We start from the raw sequence: 22,736 nt of genomic DNA on the forward strand, positions 1-22,736 counted from the left end.
GTGGTGAGCGTTGCACGTGAATACAACTTGAATCGTTCGACCGTCAGTACCATTTATAAACATAAAGATCGAGCAGCAGGACCCAAATATTGAACGTTGCACAAAGTTTGCAAATCAATTGAATGATGCCTTACAGTGCTACCGCATCATTTATGATGAAAAAAAGAAAACTGCAATCGTCATTAGATAGCTTCTTTCGGCCAGTTTCTAGTAAATCTCTCTCTCTAATGTATGTATACAGTACTGTATGTATTCTCTCCATGTTATTAAATGTTTTTTCAGTACTAACAAATGCGTGTTACTTATACAAGCCTTAAACATACAAATGCACTTATATAAACCTTCAATATACTGATATAATAATAATAATAATCGGACATAGGCCCTGTCGTCATTATCAATAACAAAAAGCCTACTTATCATCACACCCAGAAACTGCGTATGACGAAATTGGTGGTGCTTCTCCATAAGCTACGTTTACTCGGCAAAAGACCTAAATAAGTGATAGTTACGGACTTGTAATTGGCATTCTGCTGTTATGGATACAGGTCACTTACCTCTCACTGTCTTTCACTTACCTTCAGTCAGCTAGTAGGAGGCAGATCACCACCCAAACATCTTTTCCTATTACCTCAGAAGGGAATGTGTGTTGTGTTACCGCAAATTTAGAGTTCTGATGGATGTGGGGAAAAACTGTCCTTAAGCCTATTTGTCCGTACTTTGTGGGACCTATAGCGTCTGCCAGAGGGCAGCAGCTGGAACTGATTGTGACCAGGGTGGTAAGGGTCCCCTATGATGTTCCTGGCTCTGCTGAGGTAACGAGGGCTGGCAATGTCTTCCAGTGAGGGCAGAAAGCAGCCGACAATCCTCTGGGCAGTGTTAATCACTTTCTGCATGGCCTTTTTGTCCACCGCCGTGCTTTCAGCGTACCACACTGTGATGCAGTACGACAGGGTGCTCTCGACAGTGGTTCTATAGAAGGTTATCAGAAGCTTGGTGCCCAAGTTGTTCTTCCTAAGTACCCTGAGGAAATGGAGTCGTTTCTGAGCCTTTTTCACTACTGCCGTGATGTTTGTAGACCATGAGAGCTTATCCGTGATGTGGACCCCCAGGAATTTAAAGGACTGGACCCTGTCTACACATACTCTATTTATGAGGAGTGGGGCCAGATCTGTGCCGTGTTTGCGAAAGTCCAGGATTATTTCTTTAGTTTTTGTGGTGTTCAGTGTGAGATTGTTCACCGCGCACCACAAAGACAGTTTGTTGACCTCATCTCTGTAGGCCGACTCATCCCCTCCTGAGATGAGTCCGACCACAGTGGTGTCGTCAGCGAATTTGATGATGGCGTTAGACTGGTGGGTGGGTGTACAGTCGTATGTGTACAGGGAGTACAGAAGAGGACTCAGTACACAGCCTTGAGGGGAGCCAGTGCTCAGTGTAATGGAGGAAGAGAGGTGGGGACCAGGTCTAACAGTCTGTGGTCGGTTGGTCAAGAAGTTCTTTATCCAGCATCAGATTGAAGAGGATAGTCCAAGGTGGGAGAGTTTGTCAGTCAGAATGTCCGGTTTTATGGTGTTGAAGGCTGAGCTATAGTCAATGAAGAGCATCCTCACGTAGTTCCCATGGTGTTCCAGGTGGCTCAGTGCTGTATGAAGAGCAATGGCAATAGCATCCTCAGTGGACCTGTTTGCTCTATAAGCAAACTGGTGAGGGTCAATTGAGGGAGGGATTGTATTCCTGATATGGTGGGCTACCAACTTTTCAAAGCACTTCATGATCACAAGCGTGAGTGCAACAGGCCTATAATCATTCATGCTGTCAATGGTTGGCTTTTTGGGGACAGGGATAATGGTGGCAGATTTCAGACAGGATGGAATGATGGATTGTTGCAGGGAACAATTGAAAATTTTTGTGAAGACTCCAGCCAGCTGGTCAGCACAGGCTTTGAGCACCTTCCCAGGTACTCCGTCTGGGCCAGCAGCCTTCCTGGTGTTCACAGAAAAGGGCCTTAAACATAAATTATAATACAAAATATAGCACTGAGCAACTTACAAACAAATTAAACTTATGAACAATCGCCCGGAACCTAACTCGTTCGTAAGTAGGGGAGCGTCTGTACTGTATTTTCACACCTATAGGGCGCACTTAAAAGTCTAAATTTTTCTCTAAAATGGTCAATGTGCATTGTTTGTGCACTAAATTGAATTTTTTGTATGACCCTGACCGCTTGGTTTTATTTCTTGCCGACACGCTACTTATTGCGATCAACCCAGCGGACGATCACCCTGAAAATAGACTCCCTGTGAATTCCAAGCATTACGGTAAATCCATTCAAAACATCCCAGGCGAGTGGCTAGGCATTTGACTTCCGTGTGCTCGTAGCACTCTCAATACTCAAAGAAACAGCACTTTAGACCGATACAAAGGAAATGCCTGACTTGAATGACAACAGAATGCGGGTGTGAACGATTGGAAAATGGACTGAAGCCATGGATCGAACACAATTCAACAGCGAGGAGGAACAATTTTTCCAACAGCTTGGGAGTGATGAATGTTGGATGGCCGCCAACATATAGGTTTCATACAAAGGCAGGCAGTGTCGCATGAGTCATGTGACGATTTGGAATGGATTGTTGATGCCTGGGCGAAAGTGCCGCTGAGCACTGTAGTTTGAGCTTTCGTCAAGGCTGGAATCACTATTACGTAACCCCACAACGAATACGCTGGCCCTGACAATGTTATGGAACCCAGCATTGTTTGCCAACAGAAGATGAGGACTTTGACAGATTTGTAGATGTTTGAATATACATTACGTCAATAAAACAAAATCAAACTCAGTTTTTCTCCCGTTGCCCACGGTACTCGGACGATTCGCTGAAAGATGTTTCGCCGACGGACGTTTGGCCAACGGACAGTTCGCCGAACAGTTGTTTCGCCGACCGGACGGTTCGCCGACCGGACGTTTCGCCGTCGCGAGATTTGCGCGCTCGGCCCTCCCCCGGATCGTGTGTACATGTTTTTCAACCTCGGCCCGCGGGCCATATACGGCCCGTTAGGATTTTTAATCCGGCCCGCCGCCGGCGTTGTCCAAATTATAGTAAAAATGACCTAATTCATTTCCTTTGCCCTGCAATACCGCTCATCACTCTCAATTAAAGACTGCTCTCCTTTGTTGAATAATGTTCTTAATGTTGAAAGTAAATTTGAAAATAAATTTTCACCTTCAATTGTCTTTTTTCTTATATTTCAATCCCCAGGTTTGATAAATTACATTGTGTGTCCAAATGCTGTCAAATTTTAGTATCCATTCTGTCCCGCAAGTCAAAAAGTTTGCCCACCCCTGGTATAGACAAACTTGCCTCTTTTATCCTATTATTGTCCCAAATTAAACACTATCAATAAGCTGCCATTCAAAAAATATTTTGTTAAAAAGAAGACAAAGCAAATTCACAGATGGTGTTTTTATTAAAGCAGTAAAACTTACAAAAGCAAAATCACAGATGGTGTTTTTAATAAAGCAGTAAAAAACTTACAAATTATGTACAAAAATTACAAATACAATACAAACTTACAAATTATGTACAAAGGGAATTCATAGATGGCAGTTTTTATTAAAACAGTAAAACTTTCAAATTATACGCAATGGCTTGTAGGTACTGTAGTTTGTTTGCAAATCGATCTGGGTTTTCATAGTCATCCGTGAGTTTTTTCAACTGTTCATTAACAGCTGCGTATGACTCTTTGGTCTGTCTGGGCATGATACCGCCATAAGCCTGTTGTATTCGTATTTCCCAATCATTTTGCTCTAATTTGAGTTTGTCTATAAGACGAGACAAATTTGGATGGACAACTGACATTCTACGTTGAAACCATTCTATGGTGAATGCCCTTTGCCTTCTAATCATTCTGCCAAGACTTTCATTTTGGGGAAGAGATCCACTTGACACTAAGGGAAAATTAGATGTGCATGTACTTTCGCAATAGTTTGCAAAAACACTTTCATTTTATTAAAAAACATGATAATAAAAGTTTGATTTAAATTGTCCTACACTTCACTCCAGAAATGGGACAGGGGTACTCCTGAAATGCGGTCGATGGAGGTTGGCAGCTCTGAGTTACACCCTTCAGTAGAAGTCATTTGAATGAGAAGTGAGAAAAACAGATGTGAAAAATACTGTTTTTATTCGCATATAAGCCGCTTTTGTCGGGAAAAAATGACTGAATCGAGGGTACGGCTTATATGCGCATAAAAACACGACATGCAAGAAACTGCAAGTTGACGACGCCATGACATGATGACGTCCCGACAAAATGGCGCCGTGACGTCTTGACGCAAGACAATGCGGCCGATACGGTTATTTATTTCAAAATAAAGAAAAGATAAACGGATAAAACACTAAACAAAATGTATTTTGATGTCTATGAACATACTTGAAGGGAAAATGAACCATAAAACGTGAAAAAACTCATGTTCCTGTCACTGCTCGCTCTGGGCACGGCCATCTTACCGTAGTAAAACGTGCTCAGACTGGCCAGACATGAGTACACTTGTGTCTGCTATTGCTCGCTCAGGGCGTCGCCATTTTACCATAGTTAAACGTGCTCTGACCGTAGCGTTTACACTGTCAGGATATCATAATAGTTGAGGCTGATCGAAGGTCTTGCGGTCGATCGTTAACATACAAACCTCGATACATGCGGAATGTGTATGCTATTATTGCACCCAGAGACTTGGTGAACATTACGTATACCGCTATGGGCATATTTCCTGGTTGTGCTTACGTTGCTTCCTTTTTGAATTTGTCTACGTGCAAACAACACCCTCCCTTTCGGAACACAGAAAGGAAATGATTGTACATTTGTGATTACTAAATAAAACAAAATTCCGCTTAGATTTTTTTCCTTTTTATGTCTTGTTCGAAAGTGACAACTATTGCAGTAATACGAACCATTGAAATAAATCATATTTCTACATTACAAGCAATTTGTCCGCCAAAATATCTCAAACTTCTGGTAAGAAAATTGTACTTTGTCATTAAACAAAATCGCTTTCTCATCAAGATAGACTTAAGATAAATTTAAGTCTGTTTTGTGCTTATTCTAGTGACATTTAAGATGTTTTATTCATAGATATTAATCATTACATTTTATGACTAGATCATTTATGGGCAGTTATCCATCATACCTGTCAACCTCGGGCAATTGATCTCCTTATTAATGATTGCAATTCCCCATATTAAGGGATAATAAACCATACAAGAACAATGCGGCACATATTTACTCACATGAGGCGCACTTCTAAGTCTATCATTTTCCCCAAAGTGTACGGGGTGCCATTAACCTATTGTATGCACTACATTCAAGATTCTGTAGATGTCACTCTATGACGCTGACAGCTTGACTTTCTGGGTACCTTGCTTGCTATATTTATATGTACGGGTGAAAGGGGAATGCGGGTGTGCATATCATGCTTAAAGCATAACAATATTAGCAGTCAACGATGCTGTTTTCCTCTGCTACCAGTGACCAAGACGATCCGGATTAGAGCCGAAATGGGTAAAACAAAAAATAAAACAAAAAATTCATGTACAATAGTTGTTATACAGTGTAGACAATTTGAAATGATCAAAAAACATATAAAATATGGGAAACACGGTATGTATACATGCACCTGCTTATGGCAGGTCTGATATTGTTGTGTGCCCATAGCGAGCACTGGTCCTCTGTGTTCTCAGGGAGGTTGTCTGTATGCCCAGACATGAAAAATTAGAGGGAACAATGCTTGCAACAAAACAGGAGAAGGCAAGAAGTTGTCCTTCTTGTCCTTTTATATTACAGTAATAACTTGACATATGAGTGCCCGGACATACGAGGAATTAGAGATATGAGTACAATTCCGAGCAAATATTTACCGTATTTTGCCGTTTAATATACCCGGGTATATTAAATGATTTTTGCTTTTTTGAGCCTCCCGTTTGTGTGCCATTTAATATACCCCTGCCGTTTAATATACCCGGTTATATTAAACGGCAACTCAGCTTTTTCGGCAAGATTTGTATGTTGTTCATAGGGGCATAATTATAGATACTTAAGTTCATTAAAATTCCAAGTCAGACTTTATTCAGCAGTAAGTAATTACTAGTCGGACAAAGACTCCGAATCGCTGTCAGCAACAGACTTCTCTTCAATGACGACTTCATCTTCATCCTCTTTCAGCTTCCTCCTCCAGTCCTAAATTTGGCAAGGGATCTTTGGTTTTCTTTTTCTGCTCCAGCAAAGCTTTCAAGCCGGATTTCAGTTCAGTGAGGTTGTGCCGCCTTGTGAAACCGTAGGCAATTTTGTCCGTCATCTGGAATTTCTTTATGCTCGGTCGCTATATCAGAGGCGAGCTGCTTGAGGCGTCTGTAGTTAACAACTTTCTTGGCCTTCCTCTCTTCTGTCAGTCTTTCGAACAGCTTCTCCTCGACTTCCGTGTACCTCGGCTTCTTCCCAGCTCCGGTTAGGCGCCTTAGTTTGCGATGAGTGGACGACTAAATCAGCTTTCGCTCTTGCTTTATCCAATTTCGGATCTGCGCTGGCTGAATGCCGTGGTGCTGAGCACACTTTCGCTTGTTGTCGCTGAAAGTGGTTCGCAACTCGTGTAGAATGGCAAGCTTTCGTTCGACAGTCAGTTCCGTCCGCTTTTTCCTACTCGCTGTGCTGGAAGTAGCCGCAGTGTCGTCTCTGAAAGCTTCCGTGCTCCTTGTGCTTTCCATATTGAATGAGTGACTGCACAAAATCACTTAGATTGTACTGTTAAATTAGTAAACTTGGCTAAGGTACCAAAATCTCTTGCACTTAAAGTCCAGCCTTTATTTTGTTTAGTAATAAAACAGGTTAAGGTTAATCCTGTTACATGACCTACTTAAACCTAATACAGGTAGTCTGCAAAACGTTGATGCACCCTGTCACGGCATAAAGAGTGCGTAGTGGATCGTACCTTCCCGTTTGTGCGCCATTTAATATACCCCTGCCGGTGAAATACATTTACTTCTTTGCCTTGGTTATTGCACAAGATGGTTTAAATTTAGTTTAACGTAAGATAAAAACTTTTTTTAAGTGTGTATAGGAATCTGAGTTCATTTAAGTTAAATTTAAAGTTTGTTACGTTACGAGCACATCCGTCAAGTGTCTCTCCCATCCGCGAACTCCGCGTTGTATTAAATGTCTCATTTTATTGTTAAACCTCATAACCACTATTTATTTGTTACTCTTAGTAGATGGTGAATTACAACCAATAAATTTCTATTGTAATATCCTGTTTTTGGTGTTTTTTCAGAGGCTGAGAACGAATTAACTTGTATTTAGTTCATTTCTATGGGAAATGTTGATTTCAGATACGAGCAAATCGACATACGCGCTCAGTACCGGAACGCATTAAGCTCGTATCTCAAGGTATGACTGTACAGACGCTCCCCTACTTACGAACATACGACTTGCGAACAACGGTACATACGAACATGTCTGCAAATTGCGTTTATGTCGAAAAATGTTCATAAGTTCAATTTTGTATTGCGCGCCTTTTTCCGAGTAGCGCTTCTTTCCGTCGCTAATACCGACGCCTGGCGCTGTGAGCGCTCAGCTCACCCAGCATGCACCTTGCTCTGCCCAGTTCGTTGCAGTGCGTGACGTATCTTCAGTGCGCAAAGAACCTTTTTCATTTTTATCATGAAATATCTCGTGCAGCCATTATTCAATATGGTTGGTGAAAAGTGAAAGGCTTCTAGTGAGGGAGGTGCAAGGAAGAGGCAAGCCATTTCATTTCAAACGAGTGGCAATAATAACGAAGCTTGATGCGCGTGAGAGTGGTGAGCATTGCACGGGCATACAACTTGAATAGTTCGACCGTCAGTACCATTTATAAACAGAAAGATCGAGCAGCAGGACCCAAATATTGAACGTTGCACAAAGTTTGCAAATCAATTGAATGATGCCATACAGTGCTACCGCATCATTTATGATGAAAAAAAGAAGAAAACTGCAATCGTCGTTAGATCGCTTCTTTCGGCCAGTTTCTAATACAAATCTCTATATACAGTACTGTACATATTCTCTCTTTTTTTTAGTACAAACCAACACGTGTTACTTATACAAGCCTTAAACATACAAATGCACTTATATAAACCTTCAATATACTTATATAAGCCTTAAACATAAATTATAATACAAAATATAGCACTGAATCAACTTACAAACAAATTCAACTTATGAACAATCGCTCCGAACCTAACTCGTTCGTAAGTAGGGGAGCGTCTGTATTTGGAACGTCATTCTTCTTCTACAGTGAAATATCGCTTTTTGTTCACCCAATTCAGCCCCGAAGAAGAAGCAGAGCCTGACTTCCGCCATTTTTTTAAACCCCCTAAAACCTGAACTCTTGCAAGGCTTGCATTTTTATTTTCTCTTTGATGTTTAGGCCAATTGAGACATGATGAGTGTAAAAACAAAGAATTATCTTTTTACATGATGTAGTTTCTGAGAAAAATGATGTCCACATCATAAGTGGACGTCAGGTCCTTGTAGTACAAAATTTAACCTTGAACTTTTTGACGACCAAAAATCTGATGTCCACATGTGGACCCCAGGTCATAGGAGGTTTAGCGTGAATTTTGACATATTTTTAAGATTTTTGTAATACCTAATATAAAAAAAACGCGATGTACTGAAGCCACGAATGTTGAAGCTGCTAAGTGGGGAAGGATGACTAATGTTTTTCCCTGTTTACAGAGTGTATCCCTTCCTCTGTCGGGCCGTCCGCAACTTTGCAAGGGAACATGGGAATGTCCCTCTCACAAAAGAATTCTATCTATCCCTTGAAGATTTGCCTGCAAGAAACAAGTAAGATTCAGATAAAGAATATTTACATGTTGCAATACATTTTATGAAGAACCTTAAATTCACTAGAAACTCCACAGTGAACTGTGTGGAGCTTTGACCTTGTCTAAAATCCTGATGGTGACTGCTGACAATATTTCAGTACTTTTGCACATCTTGCTGCGTTAAATTAGAACTGATTGTTTTTTATAACAATATACTATAAATTTGAATTGTATTTAGGCAGGTCTCCACGTTAGTCTTAACAGACTCACTATTCGATTCTGACTGATCTTTCAAGACACAGCATATTGCAGGGATGGCCAACTCCGGTCCTCGAGAGTCGCTATCCAGTCTGTTTTCCATATCTCGCTCCACCATCACACCTGAATCAAATAATTGGGATCGGTATCATAGCTTATGGACAGCTTGCTGATGAGTTGATCATTTGATTCAGTTGTGCTAGAGGAGGGAGATATGGAAAACAGACCGGATAGTGGCTCTCGAGGACCGCAGTTGGCCACCCCTGGCATATTGTGTCCTAGTATTTGTGTGTGTGTGTGTGTGTGTGTGTGTGTGTGTGTGTGTGTGTGTGTGTGTGTGTGTGTGTGTGTGTGTGTGTGTGTGTGTGTGTGTGTGTGTGTGTGTGTGTGTGTGTGTGTGTGTGTGTGTGTGTGTGTGTGTGTGTGTGTGTGTGTGTGTGTGTGTGTGTGTGTGTGTGTGTGTGTGTGTGTGTGTGTGTGTGTGTGTGTGTGTGTGTGTGTGTGTGTGTGTGTGTGTGTGTGTGTGTGTGTGTGTGTGTGTGTGTGTGTGTGTGTGTGTGTGTGTGTGTGTGTGTGTGTGTGTGTGTGTGTGTGTGTGTGTGTGTGTGTGTGTGTGTGTGTGTGTGTGTGTGTGTGTGTGTGTGTGTGTGTGTGTGTGTGTGTGTGTGTGTGTGTGTGTGTGTGTGTGTGTGTGTGTGTGTGTGTGTGTGTGTGTGTGTGTGTGTGTGTGTGTGTGTGTGTGTGTGTGTGTGTGTGTGTGTGTGTGTGTGTGTGTGTGTGTGTGTGTGTGTGTGTGTGTGTGTGTGTGTGTGTGTGTGTGTGTGTGTGTGTGTGTGTGTGTGTGTGTGTGTGTGTGTGTGTGTGTGTGTGTGTGTGTGTGTGTGTGTGTGTGTGTGTGTGTGTGTGTGTGTGTGTGTGTGTGTGTGTGTGTGTGTGTGTGTGTGTGTGTGTGTGTGTGTGTGTGTGTGTGTGTGTGTGTGTGTGTGTGTGTGTGTGTGTGTGTGTGTGTGTGTGTGTGTGTGTGTGTGTGTGTGTGTGTGTGTGTGTGTGTGTGTGTGTGTGTGTGTGTGTGTGTGTGTGTGTGTGTGTGTGTGTGTGTGTGTGTGTGTGTGTGTGTGTGTGTGTGTGTGTGTGTGTGTGTGTGTGTGTGTGTGTGTGTGTGTGTGTGTGTGTGTGTGTGTGTGTGTGTGTGTGTGTGTGTGTGTGTGTGTGTGTGTGTGTGTGTGTGTGTGTGTGTGTGTGTGTGTGTGTGTGTGTGTGTGTGTGTGTGTGTGTGTGTGTGTGTGTGTGTGTGTGTGTGTGTGTGTGTGTGTGTGTGTGTGTGTGTGTGTGTGTGTGTGTGTGTGTGTGTGTGTGTGTGTGTGTGTGTGTGTGTGTGTGTGTGTGTGTGTGTGTGTGTGTGTGTGTGTGTGTGTGTGTGTGTGTGTGTGTGTGTGTGTGTGTGTGTGTGTGTGTGTGTGTGTGTGTGTGTGTGTGTGTGTGTGTGTGTGTGTGTGTGTGTGTGTGTGTGTGTGTGTGTGTGTGTGTGTGTGTGTGTGTGTGTGTGTGTGTGTGTGTGTGTGTGTGTGTGTGTGTGTGTGTGTGTGTGTGTGTGTGTGTGTGTGTGTGTGTGTGTGTGTGTGTGTGTGTGTGTGTGTGTGTGTGTGTGTGTGTGTGTGTGTGTGTGTGTGTGTGTGTGTGTGTGTGTGTGTGTGTGTGTGTGTGTGTGTGTGTGTGTGTGTGTGTGTGTGTGTGTGTGTGTGTGTGTGTGTGTGTGTGTGTGTGTGTGTGTGTGTGTGTGTGTGTGTGTGTGTGTGTGTGTGTGTGTGTGTGTGTGTGTGTGTGTGTGTGTGTGTGTGTGTGTGTGTGTGTGTGTGTGTGTGTGTGTGTGTGTGTGTGTGTGTGTGTGTGTGTGTGTGTGTGTGTGTGTGTGTGTGTGTGTGTGTGTGTGTGTGTGTGTGTGTGTGTGTGTGTGTGTGTGTGTGTGTGTGTGTGTGTGTGTGTGTGTGTGTGTGTGTGTGTGTGTGTGTGTGTGTGTGTGTGTGTGTGTGTGTGTGTGTGTGTGTGTGTGTGTGTGTGTGTGTGTGTGTGTGTGTGTGTGTGTGTGTGTGTGTGTGTGTGTGTGTGTGTGTGTGTGTGTGTGTGTGTGTGTGTGTGTGTGTGTGTGTGTGTGTGTGTGTGTGTGTGTGTGTGTGTGTGTGTGTGTGTGTGTGTGTGTGTGTGTGTGTGTGTGTGTGTGTGTGTGTGTGTGTGTGTGTGTGTGTGTGTGTGTGTGTGTGTGTGTGTGTGTGTGTGTGTGTGTGTGTGTGTGTGTGTGTGTGTGTGTGTGTGTGTGTGTGTGTGTGTGTGTGTGTGTGTGTGTGTGTGTGTGTGTGTGTGTGTGTGTGTGTGTGTGTGTGTGTGTGTGTGTGTGTGTGTGTGTGTGTGTGTGTGTGTGTGTGTGTGTGTGTGTGTGTGTGTGTGTGTGTGTGTGTGTGTGTGTGTGTGTGTGTGTGTGTGTGTGTGTGTGTGTGTGTGTGTGTGTGTGTGTGTGTGTGTGTGTGTGTGTGTGTGTGTGTGTGTGTGTGTGTGTGTGTGTGTGTGTGTGTGTGTGTGTGTGTGTGTGTGTGTGTGTGTGTGTGTGTAAAAAAATTAGGTAAAAAAATAAATGTGTATATATAAAAAATATATACGTATATATATTTTTTACCTGATTACAATACACTGAAATTGACGTAATCTTACGCACTTTCCACCTAGGTGGTCAGATCATGACATCTCTAATTCACAGTACAGCTGCTTCAAATTATTGTTGGCACTTGACGTGAAATTTTGAGAAATTATCAATGTTCCTTTGTACTTCAGGATTCGTGAGTTGTCATCCATGCGCATTGGCACCCTGGTGAGGATCAGTGGCCAGGTTGTGAGGACACACCCGGTCCACCCTGAACTGGTGAGTCATCTATTCAAACACTTTATGGTGACTTGCACCGATTTTGGTCCTGACCATCTATGTTTTTAGGTGAGCGGCACTTTCCTGTGCATGGACTGTCAGGCGGTGATCAAAGACGTCCCTCAGCAATTCAAGTACTCACCGCCAACCATCTGCCGCAACCCGGTCTGCAACAACCGCTCGCGCTTCCACCTCGACACGCATAAGTCAAAATTTATTGACTTCCAAAAGGTAACTTTGAGTTTGTCATGTATTTTCTCAAAAAATCACGGTTGTTTGATGATCTTGTGCTACGTTCAGGTGCGCATTCAGGAAACACAGGCTGAGTTACCCCGTGGTTCCATCCCGCGCTACCTGGAGATTGTTCTTAGAGCTGAAGCAGTGGAGAGTGCTCAGGCTGGAGATCGATGTGACTTTATTGGCACACTTGTCGTGGTGCCAGATGTCTCACAGCTCAGCACTCCTGGTAAGAGTCAAAATTGTATTTTTATTTTTTACTTTTGGATATTTTACTTTTTTATTTGTTATTTGTTATATACATCTTTTACTCATTTCATTCCCAGGTCTGAGAGCAGAGACCAGTACCAGGGTAGGCGGACCTCAGCGCTCCGAGTCTGAAGGTCTGAGGGGTTTGAAAGCTCTGGGAGTCCGAGAGCTGTCCTACCGATTGGCTTTTTTGGCCTGTCGTGTAGCTCCCACCAACCCACGGGTAAGAAGGAAAAACGATGTGATAACACCAAAATATATTGGTCCTTTTTATATTGGATGGACGTGGAAATTCAAATCAGTGTATTCAAACTGAGAGGATGAAATGACCATACACAATGACAAAACTTGCAAAAAGGCTAATTCAGGTTAAAATTCACACCTCAGCGATTTGATATATACATATAGACTAACTCAGAATAAACAAAGAAACTAATCACAAACTTAAACAATTCATGTTTTTAAATATAATTCCTTGAGAGCCGCACCCCGACTTTAAAACAAAATACATTTATTGTGTATATTTGTAATTTTAACACTTAAAGTACAATAACTCTCTGAATTCCTGTAATAACATTGTTACGCCTTTGCTAATAAATCACTATTAATAAAAGTATGCATGCACAAAGGAGTCCAACAGAAAAAAAACGATTATTAACCCAGTGCTAGCGGTCGAGTCTGTGCCACAGTGGTGTGTAAGTGTGAAAATTGTGAATCAAGGGGAATCTTGTACGAGGTAAATTGTGAAATTCAATGGTTTTAAAGCAATTTTAAGGGTACGGCTTATACGTGCAGGCGGTTAATGTGCGAGAAAATACGGTAGATTGGCAAAGTGCCACATGCACCCATCCAAAGGCCCATATATGGTTCGCAAGGCATAGGTTCCCAACCCGTGAACTAAACGGCATCATTATGTCACAGCTGCCTTTGTATAATGTGAAAAAAACCTTGCTGCGAAATTACAAGTAACATTTTTTGCACATTTACAATATTTGTAAACTTTATTGACAATAATGTTATTAACAATAACTTATTAAAGCCAAATGTTAAATGTGATTGGGCCTGGAAAAAATAATATCTTTTTTTTAATCATTTTATTTTTTAAATTTTTCATCCCCCCCTGGCCCTATTTTCTATTTTCATTACAGTAATACCTTGAGATACGAGCTTAATGCGTTCGGGGACCAACATCGTATGTCGATTTACTTGTATCTCAAATCAACGTTTCCCATAGAAACAAAAAATAGGGCACAAAAAGAGGGCGGTGTATTTGAAAGTGCCCGAAAGTGGACGTTTAAAAAAAAAAAAAAAAAAAAAAAAAAAAAAAAAAAAAAAACTTTTTAAAATTGAATTTGTGTACGTCGAGTTTCTATTTAGTTTCATGCAAAATACATAATATTCTGGCTCGGGGTTGACTGGAACAGCTTGGTATTCCTATTCATTTCAACTGGCTAATTTGTTTGAGATTAGTTACAAGCAGTGGCGGGCCGTGAATTTCAAAGCAACGCATTGTGCTATGTCTGAATCAATCCAACCCTCAAAAACTTTTATGGCTATAAAACCTTTACTGCAGCTACAGCTGCGACACATAAAAAAGCATCAATAATAACCTCTTACAATTGAAATACTATTTAGGAATACAGACGCTCCCCTACTTACGAACATTCAACTTACGAACAACGGTACATACGAACATGTCTGCAAATTGCGTTTAAGTCCAAAAATGTTCGCAAGTCCAATTTTGTATTTCGCCCCTTTTTCGGAGTAGTACTTCTTTCCGCCGCTAATACCGACGCCTGGCGCTGTGAGAGCTCAGCTCACCCAGCATCTACCTTCTTCTTCGTTGCAATGCGGAAGTGCGTGAATGTATCTCCAGTGTGCAAAGAACCTTTTTCATTTGTATCATTAAATATCTCATGCATCCAATATTGAATATGGTTGGTAAAAAGCTAAAGGCTTCTATTGAGGGAGTTGCAAGGAAGAGGCAAGCCATTTGATTTGAAACGAGTGGCAATAATAACGAAGCTTGATGCGCGTGAGAGTGGTGAGCGTTGCACATTCAGTACCATTTATAAACAGAAAGATCGAGCAGCAGGACCCAAATATTGAACGTTGCACAAAGTTTGCAAATCAATTGAATGATGCCATACAGTGCTAACGCATCATTTATGATGAAAAAAAGAAGAAAACTGTGCAATCGTCATTAGGTCGCTTCTTTTGGCCAGTTTCTAATACATAAATCTCTCTCTCTACAGTACTGTACATATTCTCTCCATTTTATTAAATGTTTTTTTTTCAGTACAAACCAATGCGTGTTACTTATACAAGCCTTAAACATACAAATGCACTTGTATAAACCTTCAATATACTTATATCGGCCTTAAACATAAATTATAATACAAAATATAGCACTGAATCAACTTACAAACAAATTCAACTTATGAACAATCGCTCGGAACCAATTGCGTTCGTAAGTAGGGGAGCGTCTGTATAGCAATATTTTACTCACCAAAAATCCCATTTATCTGTACACAAAATCCATCCTCCTTTCTTTACTGCTTCTTTTCTATCGCCATCAAAGCTAATGCTGAAAGTCGAGCCTGTCCTGTCGTATGTATTTCTGGCATAAGTTTTTATTCGATTTAGAGCTGAAAATGTTCGTTCCGGGTTGTGACAGGCTTGCTTGCTTCGGGGGTTGTCCGACCTTTCTTAATGATGTCAGGCAGCGGGGCCAGCAGAGAAGGCCTTGCAGGCCCTGATGGTCCACCACTGGTTACAAGCTTGGTTAGGAGTATAACAAAATTCATATACCATATTTTCACACCTATAGGGCGTACTTAAAAGTAAAAAAAATCTCTAAAATGGTCGATGCGCCCAAACGGTGTGTGTTTTTGTCTGTGCACTAAACTCAATTTTTGTATGGCCCTGACCGCTTCAGTGACTGGTTTTATTTATTGCCGGCACGCTACTTATTGCAATCAATCCAGTGGACGGTCACCCTAAAAATAGCCTCCCCGCGCATTCCAAGCATTACGGTAAATCCATTCAAAGCATCCCAGGGGAGTGGCAAGGCATTTGACTTCCGTGTGCTTGCAGTTCTTTTAACCCTCAAAAACACTCTCAATACTTCAAGAAACAGCATATCAGAGCTATACAGAGGAAATGCTTGGTGTGAATGACAACACAATGCGGGTGTGAACGCTTGGCAAATGTACTGAAACCATGGATTGAACACAATTTAACAGCTTTGCTAACGGATTGCTAACAGATTGCTAATTGATGGCCGACAATGTAGTTCGGGCAGGCAGCGTCACACGAGTTACGTGACGATTAGAATGAATTGTCGATGCCGATATAACAGGGAGGAGAATCAAAGGCTTGGGAGTGATGCATGTCGCGAGTTACAATGAATTATGGATCACTGGGCTTTTGCCAAAGCTGGAATCAAGTTCCCCGGAATACACAACTCTGACTGACAGTGGAGCCTAGCATGGTACGAACTCTTTATATCAGAGTGTACCTTTGACCTCAATAAAGCATTATCAAACTTAGTTTTGCTTGTGCTGTCTTTAAAAAAAACATGCTAGTGCCAAGCCTAACATATGCTAGCAGCTAGCATAACATACGCTAGCAGCTAGCATAACATAGGTACGCTAGCGGATAGCATAACATACGCTAGCCTAGTGTCATGCTAGCGCCTTATCGGATGAGGCGTCCAATGTATTGACAGAAAACAGAAAATATACCCGCAAATGAGACTGCACCCTATGACACGGTGCCTTTTATAGGTGTCAAAATACTTTATATCAATTTGAACATGTTGGTTGAGTTTCAATTAAAAGATTCCGTCTTGCCATTCAAATTTTATGCCAGCGCAGCAATTCAATGGTGTCTCTTTGCAGTTCGGTGGCAGGGAGCTGCGAGACGAAGAGCAGACAGCCGAGAGCATTAAGAGCCAGATGACTGAGCCAGAGTGGGAGAAGGTGTTTGAGATGAGTCAAGACAAGAACTTGTACCATAACCTGTGCACCAGCCTCTTCCCTACCATCCATGGTCAGTGCAACAGTCTTTGCCAAACGGGCATCGCATTCGTGTTGTTAAAGAAGTTAATTACCGTATTTCTGGACTATAAGTCGCACCAGCCAAAAATGCATAATTAAGAAGGAAAAACATAAGTCGCACTGGAGGTCGCATTTTTGAGGGAAATTTATTTGATAAAATCCAACACCAAAAACGTACATGTCAACTTGAAAGGCAATTTCAAATAAAAATAAAATAGAGAACAGGTTGAATAAGTGTACGGTATACTAACGTTACATGACTGACATGCCTGGTAATGTCACTAACGACGTAACATATTAAGAGTTATTCAGATAACTCTAGCATAAAGAACATGCTAACAAGTTTACCAAACTATAAATTTCGCTCCAAATCCCTAAATCCAATGAAATCTTCATCCTCGGTGTCACTTTTAAACAACTCCCCCAACTTGGGAGGTAGACGCGATTAGCTTTTTTTGTTTTCTTTATTTCAGTAAGAGTAACCTCTGCTTTTCGCCAGTCCCTTACAAGTTTCTCGCTAACTCCAAACTTTCTTTCTGCTGCTCGATTACCGTTTTCGGCTGCATATTTTACTATTTGCAGCTTGTAATCTGCAGAATATGATTTTCTTTACGGTGCCATTTTTGTTCAGCCCTTCTCTTTGTTTTTATAAATTACCGGCAATGTTGACATTTTCTAAAAAAGGCCTAGAGCACCCTCTTCCGGTTTAGTCTGACAATAACATTTGAAATGATATAATAATGTGTTAATAATTTCACACAAGTCGCACCAGAGTATAAATCGCACCCCAAACTATGAAAAAAAACTGATTTATAATCCGAAAAATACGGTAGATCATTTTCTGATTGTGATCGTCCAGGTAATGATGAGGTGAAGCGCGGTATCCTGCTGATGCTGTTTGGGGGAGTCCCGAAGACCACGGTAGAGGGGACGTCGCTGAGAGGAGACATCAATGTCTGTATTGTCGGGGACCCCAGTACTGCAAAGAGCCAGTTCCTCAAGTATGCGCTCAAAATAACCCAGTTCAAATTGTCGCAAATACAGTGGTATCTCGAGATGAGCTCAATGCGTTCCGGGACTGAGCTCGTATGTCGATTTTCTCTTAACTCAAATGAACGTTTCCCATAGAAATGAACTAAAAACCAATTAATTTGTTCCAACCCTCTGAAAAAATACCAAAAACAGGATATTAGATAGGAAAAACATTTTTATTTGTTCTAATTCGCCATCTATTAACAAAGTAACAAATAACTAGTGGTTTAATAGTACTAAAAGACGGATTTCGCGGAAGGGAGAGAGAGAGTGACAGAGAGAGAGGGGGGAGACTTTTTGCACGACAACGCGCTCGTAACATAACAAACAAATTTAAATGAACTTGGATTACGATGCAGACACACTCAAAAATAAGTTTAATCTAACCTTACACTAAACTTAATTCTAATTTTGTTTTAAATTTTGATACCTTTCTTCTCCCGGGTTGGCTCTCTTTGTCTCGCCTCCACCCTGACTTTCAGATGCAACCTATCGAGGGTTGTTTGCTTTTGTATTCCCTTCAAAATATTCCAAAAATGATGCACACAAATGTCCTCACAATAGGATAACGCACGACCACTTGCCAACAAGAAGTAGTATATACGCCATTCGCACTGACTAACTGGAAAAAAACACTGAAAAAATGCAACGCTCCGCCCAGTGCTCGTAGAGACATTACACGAGGGAGTTGCGACCAGAGAGACATTACACGAGGGAGTTGCGACCAGAGAGACAGTGGCCATGATGTTCTTGTGAGCAGCCTCTCTTTCATTCGCTGTCTGCTCGTATATCAAAATTTGTCTCGTATCTCAAGATAAATATTTGCTCAAAATTTTACTCGTATCTCAAATTGCTTGTATGTCAAGGTACCACTGTAGTGTGTTTCCCTTTTTAAAATAGTAATTGTCATAGGCACGTGGAGGAGTTCAGTCCCAGAGCTGTGTACACTAGTGGCAAAGCGAGCACCGCCGCAGGTCTAACTGCTGCAGTAGTCAGAGATGAAGAATCCCATGAATTTGTTATTGAGGCTGGAGCCTTGATGCTGGCTGATAACGTGAGTTTGTCTTTTTTTTTAAATCACACTGAACCTCTGGGTTTATTTATTTGCAGCGGAAAATGTTTTTGTAAATTAAGTGCTGTTATGTCATTGGTTTAAATTAGCATTTACATTTCAGGGTGTCTGCTGCATTGACGAGTTTGACAAGATGGACCTCAAGGACCAGGTGGCCATCCATGAGGCGATGGAGCAGCAGACCATCAGCATAACAAAAGCTGGAGTCAAGGTTAGAGTCCAGATTGAAATTATTGCAAAATCTTTCAAAAGTAATGTTTACATAAGATTTTAACTTGATCGTGACACGTGCAGTGTCGTCATTATACCGAAATGTCAACTTCAGTTCAGTATGATACCTGCACACAGTACTTCAGTACTGATTTTGAAACGATGCCATGGTTTAATATAGGGTGAATTAAAAAAAAGACAGCCCCAAATTTGAATAGGGATCATTTCTTGATTTTGATGTTGGAATGAAAAGTCTGTGAAAGAAATGTCTTCATTACACGCAGAGATTGGGGTTTTCAGGACAGATACCGAATATTATTAGTTAGAGCCGACAACCGCTATTTGGAGCTGATATTTGGACCGATATACAGTACAGTGGTACCTCGACATACGATCGTAATCCGTTCCGAGACTGAGATCGTATGACGAGATTCTCGTAACTCGAGCGGACGTTTCCCATTGAAATGAATGGAAAACAAATTAATTCGTTCCAACCCTCTGAAAAAAACTCAAAAAACAGGATATTGGATTGGAAAAAATGTTTTATTTCTTCTAATTCGCCATCTATTAACAAAGTGACACATAACTAGTGGTTTAATAGTAATAAAATGTGTTTAATCTAACTAAAACTGGGCAGATTTCGCCGACGGGAGACAGAGACGTTTGGGGGGGTGGGGTTCTTTTTTTTTCTCCACGACAACGCACTCGTAAACGGAACAAACAAATTTAAATTAACTTGGATTAATATATACAGACACTCAAACATACGTTTAATGTAACTTTACACAAAACTGAATTCTAGTTTTGTCTTAATCTTTTGTTACCTTCGTTTTCCGGGTTAGCGGTTTGCCACGCCTCCACCCTCACGTTCGCTATCGATGGACTGTTTGCTGTTGTATTGCCTTCAAAATATTCCCAAAATGATGCACACAAATGTCCTCGCAATAGGATATTGCACGACCACTTGCCAATAAGAAATAGTCTTTAAAGAACGATCGCGGGAGCTCCTTTCCTTAGAAAGAATAACAGGAAATGCAATAGCTGAGCTTCCCACGTATTGATTGTGGGTAATGACGTTTCACTCTGAGAAAGAGTGCCATTGCCTATCGGCGTTGTGTGCACAAGTATACTTCATTACCCAGAAAGCCCTCTTTTTGCCCGCGCATGCGCGTTGTGCGTTTCCTGGTCGATGCGTAGGAGAAACTCGTCCGAATTAATCGTTCAGTGCTCGTACATATTGTTATACACGAAAGAGATGCAAAAAAGACATTGCCATGGCCACCTGGCTTGGTCGCATCACGAAATTTTGATCGCATCACGGGCGAATTATTCGATCGAAATTTCCTACGTAAGACGAGAATATTGTATGAGGGGCGGTCGTATGACGAGGTACCACTGTAATCCCTCAAATATCGCGGTGAATTTAGACCAGACATGGCCGCGATAAACGAAAAACTGTGAAGTAGGAACTCCCCCATTATTACTACCACAATACATGTTTTCGTGCCTATACAGAAATTTAAGTACCCAAGTACAATTATCAAAGTGTATATTTATTAAATATTACAGTTATAAGCATATCAAAAGACTAATGTATTAAGATCTACATATTATATATATATAAAAAATTTAAATACAGTGGTACCTCAACATACGAGCGTAATCCGTTCCGAGACTGAGATCGTATGACGAGGTTCTCGTAACTCGAGCGGACGTTTCCATTGAAATGAATGGAAAAAAATTTAATTCGTTCCAGCCCTCTGAAAAAACACCAAAAACAGGATATTGGATTGGAAAAATGTTTTATTTCTTCTAATTCCCCATCTATTAACAAAGTAACACATATTTAGTGGTTTAATAGAAATAAAGTGTTTAATCTAACTAAAATTGGGCGGATTTCGCCGAGAGGGGCACAAAAGGGGCGGGGGGCTTCGGTTTTTTTTCCACACAACGCACTCGTAAACGGAACAAACACTCCACCCTCATGTTCGCTATCGATGGGCTGTTTGCTGTCGTACTATTCCCTTCAAAATATTCCGAAAATGATGCACACAAATGTCCTCAAAATCGGATAACGCACGACCACTTGCCAACGAGCAGCAGTCTTTTATCAGCGATCGCTCCACTGCTCATGGGAGCCTCGGGGGCGCTGGCTAGCGCCCCCCTTTTAGCTTGTAGCATCTGTGTTCGCATCCCCTCGAACGGCGCCTATGATAGAGTTGCTACCGGGGATGCTGTTGCGAGCCAGTACCCCTGATGTTCTTATGAGCAGCCAACGAGAAGTAATATAATCCTCCTCGTATTAGATAAAAATAACAGGAAATGCAGCAGCTGAGCTTACCCACATTGATTGTGGGTAAAGTTTTATCCTGAGTGCCATTGCCTGTCGGCGTTGTGTGCACGAGTATACTTCATTACCCAGAAAGCCCTCTTTTCCCCGCGCATGCGCGTTGTGCGTTTCCTGGTCTTAATAACTCATCCGGTGCTCGTAAATATTGTTATACACGAAAGATATGCAAAAAAAAAAAAGCCATGGCCACCTGGCTTGGTCGCATCACGAAATTTTGACCGCATCACAGGCGAATTATTCGATCGAAATTTCACTCGTAAGACGAGCATTTTGTATGACGAGCGGTCGTATGACGAGGTACCACTGTACTTTAAATACTATACTCACAGAAAATAGTTCCTCTCCGCCTGATATAAATTTAAAAAAAACTGGTTAATGGGAGTTTTAGTCCAAGTTCTTTAAGGGGTTCGGAATTACCGTATTTTCACGCCTATAAGGCGAGCATAAAAGTCAAAAAATTTCTTCAAAATAGACAGGGCGCCGTATAATCCAGTGCGCTTTATATATGGACCAATACTAAAATTGTTATCACGATAAAATAAAATAAATCAGTCAATAGGACAACTACGGAAACCAGCCCCGACTCTACTATTTTCCCGTAGATAAAGTACTGCGCAGTGACTGCTAGGATATAGAGTTCTTGTGCGCAACACCCACACGCTAAAAACACGCTTTAAAAAGGCAACGGAAGCAAAACTGAGTTCGGTTGTACTTTATTTAGACATTTTACAACTTACTCACGTCATCATAACCCACAAATCCATCAAAGTCCTCATTTTCTGTGTCCGAATCAAACAATTGCCCAAATGAGTCTTCCAAAACGCTGGGTCCCGCGGTTATAGTTCTTAAGCCTCCGGGAATGACGGCAAGCTCCGAGTTATTATATATAATATATATACATAGTTCACAGTCTAGCTTTGAATGCTCTGTTGACGCCAACATTTAGCGGCAGGATTTCTTTGTATATGGATTAAATATCGAAACGCAATAGCGCAATCGCCAGGCGACCACACTAATTTGGTGCTGGCCGTCATTTCGGCTGTATTTACAAAAGCCCGTACACAATGAGGAAGTGCGCAGGCCACCCTATCTAATCTGGACGAAAAATATGCAACTGGCCGCATCTTCCCCCCGAATTCTTGAGTCAGCACTGACGTCATATACATTCCTTTACAGTCTACCATTTGTACAAAAGGTAGCTACTAGCATCTGTTTTAATGTACAAAACGCATTTTCCGCCTCTGCTGTCCAATTTAAAGTCGAGCACATTTTCAAATCAACATCATTCATCAATTTAGCAAGGGGAGAAACAATTTCCGCATAATTCGGAATCCATGCCCTACAGTAATTAGTGAGACCTAGAAATGACATTATCTGCTTTTTAGTTAGCGGTTTAGGTGCGTCTAAGACCACCTTCTTTCTGTCTTCTAAAATTTTCCTTCCTCCCTTGACGAGATTATGTCCCAAATATTTTACTTGTTCTTTACACAGCTGCAAT

General features: G+C 41.7%; 1 protein-coding gene across 1 annotated transcript in view; it reads left to right on the top strand.

Moving 5' to 3' along the window:
- The window catches only part of mcm6 (minichromosome maintenance complex component 6), a 48,190-nt gene that overhangs the window by 7,598 nt on the left and 17,856 nt on the right, over nt 1–22,736 (top strand). The window contains exons 3-11 of the mRNA XM_077616179.1: nt 8,767–8,877; nt 11,940–12,027; nt 12,097–12,258; nt 12,328–12,493; nt 12,591–12,736; nt 16,416–16,566; nt 17,434–17,575; nt 18,519–18,660; nt 18,782–18,889. Coding sequence (XP_077472305.1) covers nt 8,767–8,877; nt 11,940–12,027; nt 12,097–12,258; nt 12,328–12,493; nt 12,591–12,736; nt 16,416–16,566; nt 17,434–17,575; nt 18,519–18,660; nt 18,782–18,889 — 1,216 coding nt within the window. The remainder of the gene's footprint in view (nt 1–8,766; nt 8,878–11,939; nt 12,028–12,096; nt 12,259–12,327; nt 12,494–12,590; nt 12,737–16,415; nt 16,567–17,433; nt 17,576–18,518; nt 18,661–18,781; nt 18,890–22,736) is intronic.

Source organism: Stigmatopora argus, chromosome 12 (genome assembly GCF_051989625.1).
Source record: "Stigmatopora argus isolate UIUO_Sarg chromosome 12, RoL_Sarg_1.0, whole genome shotgun sequence".
NCBI classification, from domain to species: domain Eukaryota; kingdom Metazoa; phylum Chordata; class Actinopteri; order Syngnathiformes; family Syngnathidae; genus Stigmatopora; species Stigmatopora argus.